We start from the raw sequence: 11,292 nt of genomic DNA, 5'->3' as shown, positions 1-11,292 counted from the left end.
TTATATATATATATATTTATTTTAAATTATACAATACACTAGGAATGTGTACTAGGAAAGTGGATTTATGAATTATTATTATTATTATTATTATTTGCTTTTAAGTGAATTAAAGGAGTATTGCAATAAAAAAAAAGTGACAAGCCATCAAAACCGAACAAACTGAAAACCGGTTAAAAAACTGAGATATGTATCGAACCGTGGGCTCGCTGTATAGCTGCATTCCTAGTGAACACACATCTTACAGAGCAATTGCATGTTTTTCAGCTATTTTAAACACAAGCTCTTTCTGAATCAATAACCCCATTAGCTGGGATTTTCTGTGGTCTTCGCATCAGTTACATTAAAATGGGCAAAATTAAACCATCTACAGTGTAGAGACTACACTGAAGATGAATTAAACTCTTATGTTACAGTTCTTTTTCATGAAAATATAGACATACAACTATATAAATGTTCAGCTATAGGAGTTTAAAATGAAATATGAAATTAGTATTTTTTTTAATTATCATTACTTACAGCAGTGACTCTAGTTTATAAAATGAAGACTTTAATAGAACAGTAAGCAGTTCACGTCCTGATTTTCGCAGTTCTTTCACATTCAGATTGACTTCTCTCAGGTGTGAGGGGTTTGATCTCAGAGCTGAAGCCAGAGCAGCACAACCTTTTGTTGTGACACCACAATGTCTTAACCTGTAGAAAACAATGACACACTGTTTTTAGGAATGGAGATGAGCAGTACTTCTGCTACTAATTAGCTCTGGAAAACATAGTCAGCTAGTCAGTTAATATTGTATCCAGTTAAATGTTTTGATAACTCAACTAATTAAGCTGTATAGTAACTTTGTATGGAAAGTAGAATGTTAGTTACTGAAGCATCAAAATGTGCCGTTCTCTTACAGTCTTGTCTGTGAGTGTACTTTTTTCTCTTTTACACACACACACACACACACACACACACACACACACACACACACACGTTTGTTTTTGTGAAAAGTGTGTTCATCCCATAGGCGTAATGGTTTTATACTGTACAAACTGTATATTCTATGGCCCTACACCTAACCCTAACCCTCACAGGAAACTTTGTGCATTTTTACTTTCTCAAAAAAACTCATTCTGGATGATTTATAAGCGTTTTGAAAAACGGGGACATGTGTTATGTCCTCATAAGTCACCCTCTCCTTGTAATACCTGTGTCATACCCATGTCATTATACAGAGCTGTGTCCTGATATGACACAAAAACAAGAGCACACACACACACACACACACACACACACAAGTACAGAGCTCCAGACCTGACATACTTGGAAAAAATATTCATATCATGGCCATGAATTAATAATTCATTCCAACGATTTACTGTACTAATTCGTGCCCTCATTTAAAGTAAATTGTGAGCACATTTTACTAATTTGTTGCCTCATTTTAGTGAAATCATGGGTAGGTTTTACTTACTTCTGTCCACAATTTCACAAACATCATCCTTTTTTGCATAGTGTGAAATGCGATATACAAATAAACTTGAGCCCCTTACCTTAATGAATACAAACTGTGTTAAAATTGAATATGAGGGCAGAAGAAGACTGAAAAACATAATATATTTCTGAAGCCTATGAACACACGGTGTGATCAGTAAACTTCACTTATAAATGCTTATATAGCCAGACCATAAAACAGAAAGCTGACATATAGTTTAATCTATGTTTCTGGGCTCATACATCCCTCATTTGGCAAGAATCCAAGTATTTCCATGTTTACAAAATTACTTTTTGACAGGAGACATTAATTACTTACACTAGTGTAGTTCAAAAAGCTCTATGACATTTTCTGAACGCAAAAGGAGAATTTAGAAGATACACACTTCTGAGGTTTTTTTTTTGAAACATCAAATGTTCTAGTGTGTTTGCTTTTTGGCTTTGAATCCAAACTTCTTTGTTTCTACAGCTATTTTGTTAGTCAGCTCACTCTTTCTCTTCTACATTACTTTAATCTTAAATCTTAAAAAAAGAGAATTTGAGAACAAGAGCATGTGTGATTCTCACCCGAGGCTCTCCAGTTTACAGACAGGATTCCCAAGTCCAGAAGAGAGTATCCCCACACCAGAATCTTCTAGTTCATTGTCAGACAGATCCAGTTCTCTCAGGTGTGAGGTGTTTGATTCCAGAACTGAAGCCAGAGCAGTACAACCTTTATTTGTGATTCTACAATCAATCAACCTGTAGAGAACAATGACAAACTTTTCAATTACTTATATCAGATGGCACAGATCAGATTGTTCCTAGGCACATAAAATAGTGGCAATATATACACATGACATCCAGTGTTTGCATTTGTAGGTGTTACAAACGTATTCTGGAGTGTACATATGACACACGAGGAGGATATAAATCAAAAGAGTATTTTAAATATTACGGGAGAAAAGGGTAAATCCGAAACAAATCTTCAACCATCAGAACTTCAGGACATAACATCAGGAGAAATAACATTATTAACATCAAGATACATAACATATTTAACATCAATCGCGGACCAGGAGGAACTAAACAGACAGGGTATTTAAACACAAGGAAAGTAATCAGGGGAATGGAAAACAGGTGGGGATCAATCAATAAACAAAACGAGGAATGGGACATGACCAAAATAAGGAAACACAAAAGGAACAGAAAGTCCATGACCGTGACAGTAGGCCTATTTTTATTTTTTTTTTTACTTTTGTACCAATCTGCACCTATTACATAAATTCAGAACAGTGAATCTGGCAGAAAGATGATGAGTTTGAGGCTACTGCTGGGCGATAAAACAATAATGATAATTATTAAGATATCATTTTGCTTGCTAAAACAATAACACTATTTAGATAAATGTTCAACATATTGTTTATGCACCAGAAGTGGAAAGAAACAGTGCTACTTATTTGAACCATGCCACATGGACCATTTATCTGCTCAACTCAAAATACGCCTTTTTTTCCACACACACGTTTGAAAAGCTGAGGTATCAAATAGTGGCATAAAAAACTTCCGCTGCAGCCTGAAGCAATAGCTGTGTCCATAGCATGGGATCATTGTGATTTATGTAAAATTCAGCACAGATTAGGGGTTGCATGACTACTGATTTCTACTAGTCCATTTTTTATTTTAAAAATACTCGAGTTACTCGACTACTCGTGGTTCATGCTACTGTAAATGAAAAGACATAAAACAATTTGATCAATAAACATTCAATTCATAGCCTTATGCAACAATTACATATATAAATTGTCAAAACTATTATGACATTACATATTTACATATTCATGTAACAGCCAGTATTTATTTTTTGTGTCCGTAACAATCACAATATTTTTCGTATCTGCATTCGGATACAATGTCGTACAGTTACTTGATAAGACCATTATGGCTATCTTTATTTCACAGTTATCACTGAACAAGTATGACGTGTTAAACTACAATAATTATTAATTTCTAAAATAATATTTATCATGCAAGCAGAGAGATGTCATGACAAAAGTTAACTGATCATTTGAACAAGGCTGAATCAATTCAATGCGCACATTTTCATTACATTATCTCTTTAAGCAAGTCTTAATGTTTAGTGAACTTCACTAAACAAATGTGTGTGCCGCACACACCAGCAAAAGATAAAGATGCAAACATGTAGGACGAGTAGAAAATGTATCTGTATCTAAGTTGATTATTAGCCTGCTCTCTCTCGAGAGAACTTGTTTGGATTTTGAGAGACTGAGACAAGCGTATTATTATAGGTGATATTATTCTTGCCAAGCTCTGATTTCTGAGAGATGCACGGAGAGACAACAGCAATGCGGTGTTTGATTTGCACTCTTTTCATTCATAAAGTTTACATTCATTCACTCTCGTAACTTTAGCGGTCTCTGCATAATATTGCGCTGATCCCCTGGCTCACCTGTTATCTAGCAAATTCCAGACTGTGCCAGCTTCAGCCGAGTATTCAGGCAGAATTATTCCTGTTCTGTTATTCATTTTTAAAGCCATTATCCATGCCATTCGGAATACGGAATTCTGCTTCAGGCACACGCCTATTTACATATTTTAATTTTACATGCAACATGAATAAGGTCATAGAAAGTAACAGCTACACGCAATATTGTAATCCTAAAATTCACGTCGTACTTGCAAACTCTTTGTGCGCATTATGGTTAATGCACGCTCGAGTAGTCGATTGATTCCGACAGCGCCGTCTAGTGGTTGAAGTAGTCGATCACTCAACTACTCGACTAGTCTATGCAAGCCCTAGCACAGATACATCTACTGAAGACACAAAACAGTTTACAATCATTAAATTGAGAATTGTGAAATGAAGGAGGATTGTTTCATGATATTTTGACTTAAAGGGGAGCAATATATGGGGGAGCATACACAATGTGTATGTGGAATAATTTAGAGTCAAATGGTCTAATTTTCATGCACTTACTTAAATTAAAGTTTTTCAAATAAAAGAATATTTCCAGCCCATAGGCGAAATAAAGTCGTCCGTGACTTGAGTGCAATGACTGAATTCAGTCATTGCACTCAAGTCATTGCACTCAAGTCACGGACGACTTTATTTCGGCTATGGGCTGGAAATATTCTTTTATTTGAAAAACTTTAATTTGATGTAATTATTGAGGATTTCATCGTAAAGTAAGTGCATGAAAATCAGACCATTTGACTGTACACAAAACATTATACTGTATACAAAAAAAGGAAGTTAATGCAAGAATAAACAAAATCAATTTAAAAATAAATTTACATTGTTTAAAATTATTTAGTCCGATTATTCCTCTGAGAGTAACTTGAGCAGCGTGCTGCTATTCATTAATCTCATGACTTGCAACAGTGAGTGCTAACAATCGCTTCGATCAAATAATGTTACACATTAAAATTAAGGCTGACACACATTGTAGGGCATTAGAACAAATAAACAGTTATAAATAATTAAGTGTATTATGAAGTTTCCCTAAATTAGTTACATTTTCTTCAAAACACTGGCATCTGTCCATTGACAATAAAGCAAGTGGAAATTCCTGTACGCTACTTATCAGACCCGGATATGATGACATGCAGACTGTGATAAAGGTCTATTCAAAAATTACTGTATTTGCATTATTGTAAGGGGTAGGTTTGGGGTTGGGTTAGGTGTACGTTAATAAAACACAAAGGGTGGCAAATTAAATGTATTGTTAGTTTTCGGCGGCACCTGTATCCCTATATCTAGCCACAACCTATTAAAACGGCAGCACAGCAGATGTGTTTACTCGCTGATGAGTCTCGGTGACAGGCATGAAGGTACACATTACCCAATGTGATCAGCTTACGCTCTATGCAACGTTGAGAGACCCTCTAGAAAGGGAACGCTCACAGAGACCTTAGCGCGTATCCAGGCAGCTCCTGGTGCTTTCTGATCCCAACTCCCCTTTCTCATCTATGCTGCTTTCTTAACCTGTTAACCTGCACCTGGATGCCAGCGCACAGAACCCTCTTTGTTTGCACGTATCAGTGTTTACAAATAGATTAAATGAAAAGGGACATAATTCATCTTGACAAACTGTATATCATTCTAAAGATCTCAGCCTCAAGCATCGACGATAGATCATGCTTTTCATTGAAAAGCTTATAAAGAATGTACTTGCTAAATTTGTGTAAGCAGTACAAATCATCAAAACATCCATAATCAAAATGCAGTATGTACCAGATTCATCTTAATAATGAATCATAAACGCATCCACAGCTGTAAATCCCAGTTTAGTTACTAAGGGTCCACTGATAGGGTTGGGTACCGAAACCAGGTGCCACTATGGAACAGGTATGCACCGAAGCAAATAAGAACGCAGATTTCGGTTCCTCATTTCGGTGCCCCTTAAATGCCTGAGCGGTCGATTTAAATATTTGTCCTGGTTCTCCAAAATGTACACAAGAAAGCATGGGCATTGCTAGGCTTTTTTATCGGGGCTATAGCATTTAGCTCCATAAACTGTACTCAAATTTCCAATAGCCTATAGCGATAGAGTCAGTCCGCTTAAATTTCATATAAAAAAGGCAGCGGACCGGACTCCTCTCCATCTGTGCAGTTTACAAAAGGTCACAAGGGAGCAATCGGTTTCCCATCTACTGTAAAGTTTTCTCCTCGTTCACCACTCATCACACCACAGCTGTTTCCTACAGCGAAAATCTAGTCCTTAACACATATGAATGCATACTTTAATTACACTTATTTAAATATCTATTTATACGTACTTTACACATACAGTACTGTGCAAAAGTCTTAGTCAGTCTGTTGTCAGACAACTTGTGCATTCAACAATCTCACTAGATTATTATTAAAATTAATGGCAAAATGAATGTTTGGAAATGTAACCTGATATTTCCTACTGTCATACTACAGCAAAAGATATAAATAACTGGCTTAAAACCCTTTTTTGGGGTGAAAATACTAATTTGCCCAAGACTGTACTTTACAAACGACATTGTTGCTACTTAATAAAGAATGACCATACAGTCTTTCACAGAACTGATTAAAGACAGTGACAGACAGCACTCGTTTTAACTAAATATCAGAGTGATTGACAGAGATACAGAAACATTATGTGTGGTTTTGTATTAAATAATGACCCAAATCTTGAAATCCATTTATTACCCTTAGAGTAAGGGAAGCTTGGGAAATGAGAGCATCCAAGGAGCGTGTGAATGCTATGGATTTATTTAAAATCTTTCTAATATGCTTTAATGTTATCCTTTTTATGCTTTTTTTATTTATTTATTTTTATAGAAGTATCCATTTTATAGAAGTATACCATTTTAAAAGTATCGAAATGGTACCGGTATCGAATAAAACCCAATCGATACCCAACCCTATCCACTGAACGACATCCTAAAGAGCACTTTTAGTCCAACGAAGTAATAACGTTGTAATATGGATGGTAATTAATTTGTTTACATCTAATTTCTTCGGGGACAGTTATTGTTTGTATCTGTTATGGAATAACTTGCGCTCAAAAAACTGCATCTTGTTTGTAAAAAATAGCATGGATTTGTAGCATACAGCATCACAAAAAGAATAAGACCATTCACTAAAAGAAAATTCAAAGATACACAGAATATTGTTTATTTGAAATCAGGTGTGCTCTCATGACGGCTCGTGACACACCTGTCATCTGATGGGGGCGTAACTTAGCAATCAGCATTTGCACATATAAAATGTGTCTGCATCTGCATGATTACCATCTGTATGAGCGCACATCAGCGTGTGATTACTGTGTGTATGACAGTTATCAGTGTGAATGCGGCCTATATGAATAGAGTGTGATTATTGACTATATAGCTAGCCATCTGTATGATTACCATCTCTATTTTCGGCCATCAGCATGTGATTACTGAATGTATCAGCAGCTATCAGTGTGAATGCTGTATTTCTAGCAATCTCAGGATGTACTTGGCATTTACAGTTAAATTCTTTTTTTCTTATTTCTTTTTATTACTTAAATTATTCTTATTGTATTTTACTAGTGCTCAGATAAAATCACCTATACAATGTCTAAGATTTTGTCTATTGTTTTATAATTGAAAAACTATGCAGTGGTGTGTTTAATGACTAAAATAGTTTTTAGAACCCTTCAATACATTTGGTAAATATTTTTCCTCAAACAGGGAAATGGGAAGACTAGACTAGACAGAAAAATGGCTGCAGGAAATCGTTAATCTCACCACAGGTTAACAGGTTAAATCATAAAAAAAGAGAGAATTTGTCTGAGTGCCAGACCATGAGTGATTCTCACCGAAGCATCTCCAATTTACAGTCAGGGTTCAAGAGTCCAGAAGAGAGTATACCCACACCAGAATCTTCTAGTTTATTGTCAGACAGATCCAGTTCCCTCAGGTGTGAGGTGTTTGATTTCAGAGCTGAAGCCAGAGCAGCACAACCTTCATCTGTGATTCCACAACCATACAACCTGTAGAGAACAATGACACACTCTTCTTAAACACATTACTTATTGTTAATATTGTTAATTGCATTGAGATTCAATAGTATCTTTTAGCGATGTCAACGATTAATCAACGGTCGATTCAATCAATTAAAGCTATTGATGGTCGATTAAAAAATTACATTTTGGGTTGCGTGAGGCCCACCACATCATAACGCATCTGCCCGTTTTGATGTAATTTATTAATTTAATATTTAAGTATACAGTTTGGGGATTTTAACCAATAGGGCAACTGATCCTCCATTGAAAAAAAAAAAAACGAACAAAAAAAAAAATGCGTGCAGCGGCTGTTAATTTAGCAACTCCTAGTTAGCAATACATGCTCATTACGACACAAAACATTTTCTAGAACTCGCACTTTGCATTCAGTTAACAGCTCCATACGAATCATGCATGGAATAGAAGTTTATAAAGTCAAACGATAGCTTTATGTGCTTTACAGATGAACTTGAAGTCTTTATTTATTCGAGATGTTCAATAATAGATAGTCTTTGACTCAGTAATTCGTCAATTTATCTTTTGAGTCAATCTTTTAAAATAAACATTTATTTTGTTGAACGAAACCAGTGTGGAAACCAATGGTTCACAAACTGGATATATGGATGTATGTTTAAAAAGAACCAAGTGAGGACCAATGCAAAATACCATTGTATTTCAGTTAAAGGTGTAATTCTATGGAACAGCTGTCAAGAGGAATTTAAAATGTGTGGGACACTTAGCAAGTTAGAGAAGATATTTATGAATAATACACTGAAACTATATGAAACCATTTAAAGAGTGAAATATGAAAGCTGCTTTTTGTTGTATTTTGGATTGTGGAACTGTATTGCTTGGCAAAAATAATGTTATTGTAGTCTAGTTATACTAGTTTATCAACAGTATATTAATGTAAGACATCAGTTTTTATTTATTTATTAAAAGATGAGATATTTTAAAAAGGGTATGCATTATAAGCAAGAGCTTCAGCCTACACCTGTTCAGATTGATGTAAATATGTTGTTGTACATTAGCTCAATTGTGTTGAACTTAAGATGTCTGTCTGTAAACTAAACTAAACTAAAGGATAGATCTGAGGTGCAGGGCCCATACAATCGCTAGCCCGACGTCCCGGGGGTATGGAGTTTTCCAGTATGACTCCAAAATATATCCCCACCCTGCCCGACGGCTATCTTGAATAGTGATGTAAAATTCCTAACTTGATTCGCGTTGCTCTCTCGCTTGAAGGGGTGAAACAGATCGTAGTTGATCATTTGCACTTGTTTCTAAATCTTGCCGATTGAAGCGTTTTAAATAATTCGCGAGCGCTCGGAGCTTGCGCGCACTCGTTCAAAGCACGCGCTGAGAGCAGCATTTCAGACAATGCGCGTAACTTACACAGAATTACTTCATCTTTTGCGCATTGTAAATTCTGAATGAACACACACACAATTATCTCAAAATAGTTGTCTCTGCAAGTATTCTCTGAAGTGTTTTAAGTGAACGTACACAGTGGCCTCTCCTGCTGCTCAGAAAAAAATCTCTGTACCGGATAAATCTATCTCTCTCTTTCTCTGTAAATTAGACGACGTGAAAGGGGGCGTGTTTTTTAAGATATGCATTGGAGTAGACCAAACTAAACAGGGAGGGAGGGCAAAACACTCACATGCAAACAAAACACACTCCTTGCCGGCCGCGCGATCGACTCACTCATTCATTTGCATAGAAAAGAGATGTGATAGTATGATTTCCGTCATTTAAAAAAAATATATAATATATATATTCGTGTACCGGCCCACATTGGTCAGCGGCCCACCGGGAAAAGTCCCGGTGCTCCAGATGGCCAGTCCGCCCCTGCTCATGTGCACACATGACGGTGATGGGGCTGGATCTTTTTTTGAAAATAATGTACAAATTACACTTTTAATGTGATTGAAATATCGGGCTCTACGCTTTGACAGCGCTGCGGGACACGAGCAGGACATTTACCTACCTGTCCGATCGCTACCATTTTGTCCAAAATGCAGCAGCTAGAGTCCTTACGAGGTCAAGAAAATCTGATCATATTACCCCAATTTTACAGTCTCTGCACTGGCTACCTATTAAGTTCCGTATCAGTTACAAATTATCATTACTTACCTATAAGGCCCTAAATGGTTTAGCTCCTGCGTACCTAACTAGCCTTCTACCACGCTACAATCCATCACGCACCCTAAGGTCACAAAACGCTGGACTTTTGGTAGTTCCTAGGATAGCAAAGTCCACTAAAGGAGGTAGAGCTTTTTCACATTTGGCTCCCAAACTCTGGAATTTTTTCTAAAATCCTGTCAAATGTGCACAAACTACTAGCTACTACTAAATATTGTAGAAACATAATTTTCTGTAAAGTTGCTTTGTAACGATTTGTATTGTAAAAAGCGCTATACAAATAAACTTGAATTGAATTGAATTGAAAAAACTTGAATTTATATGATTAATTCCTACAACTTGTTAATCTGTTCCTACGATTTATTTTTGGCCATCCATGTTTCATCAATTTGTTTCCATATTAACCCATGATTTAACTAAAATGAGGGAACTAATTACTAAGCCATAGGAATGAACTCTTAATTAATGGCCATGAAATCTTTCATTTCACACCGGCATGTTTAACACAGTAAGCCTTTTATTTAGACTAAAAAACCCTTTCATTTGGGTGAGGAAGCTACCATTTTGAGTGGCATTTGCACATCCTGTCATACCGGTGACTATATGCCACTGCAACAGATGCATTTTTCAGTATTAAGGTTAACGATTAATTGAATGTTAATTTAAATGACGATAAATCATGGGAATGATCAAAAATTTACACCCCTAATATATTTTGTTAAAAAATATGTCCTGTATGTCAAGTCACCTTTATTTATATAGCGCTTTAAACAAAATACATTGCTTCAAAGCAACTGAACAACATTCATTAGGAAAACAGTGTCAATAATGCAAAAATGATAGTTAAAGGCAGTTCATCATTGGATTCAGTTATGTCATCTCTGTTCAGTTAAATAGTGTCTGTGCATTTATTTGCAATCAAGTCAACGATATCGCTGTAGATGAAGTGTCCCCAACTAAGCAAGCCAGAGGCGACAGCGGCAAGGAACCGAAACTCCATCGGTGACAGAATGGAGAAAAAAACCTTGGGAGAAACCAGGCTCAGTTGGGGGGCCAGTTATCCTCTGACCAGACGAAACCAGTAGTTCAATTCCAGGCTGCAGCAAAGTCAGATTGTGCAGAAGAATCATCTGTTTCCTGTGGTCTATGTATGTATGACAGTAT

At 36.2% G+C, this 11,292-nt stretch overlaps 1 protein-coding gene across 1 annotated transcript in view; it reads right to left on the bottom strand.

The window, feature by feature from the left end:
• Positions 1 to 501: 501 nt before the first annotated feature.
• Positions 502 to 11,292, bottom strand: part of LOC132123420 (NACHT, LRR and PYD domains-containing protein 12-like) — a 39,365-nt gene continuing 28,574 nt past the window's right edge. The window contains exons 12-14 of the mRNA XM_059534016.1: positions 7,798 to 7,971; positions 2,048 to 2,221; positions 502 to 693 (exon numbers count right to left, since the gene is read on the bottom strand). Coding sequence (XP_059389999.1) covers positions 516 to 693; positions 2,048 to 2,221; positions 7,798 to 7,971 — 526 coding nt within the window. The 3' untranslated portion in view covers positions 502 to 515. The remainder of the gene's footprint in view (positions 694 to 2,047; positions 2,222 to 7,797; positions 7,972 to 11,292) is intronic.

The sequence above is a fragment of the Carassius carassius genome, chromosome 41 (genome assembly GCF_963082965.1).
Source record: "Carassius carassius chromosome 41, fCarCar2.1, whole genome shotgun sequence".
Lineage (NCBI taxonomy): Eukaryota > Metazoa > Chordata > Actinopteri > Cypriniformes > Cyprinidae > Carassius > Carassius carassius.
The sequence above is the reverse complement of the archived record's forward strand: the minus strand, read 5'-3'. Positions and strand labels throughout refer to the sequence as shown.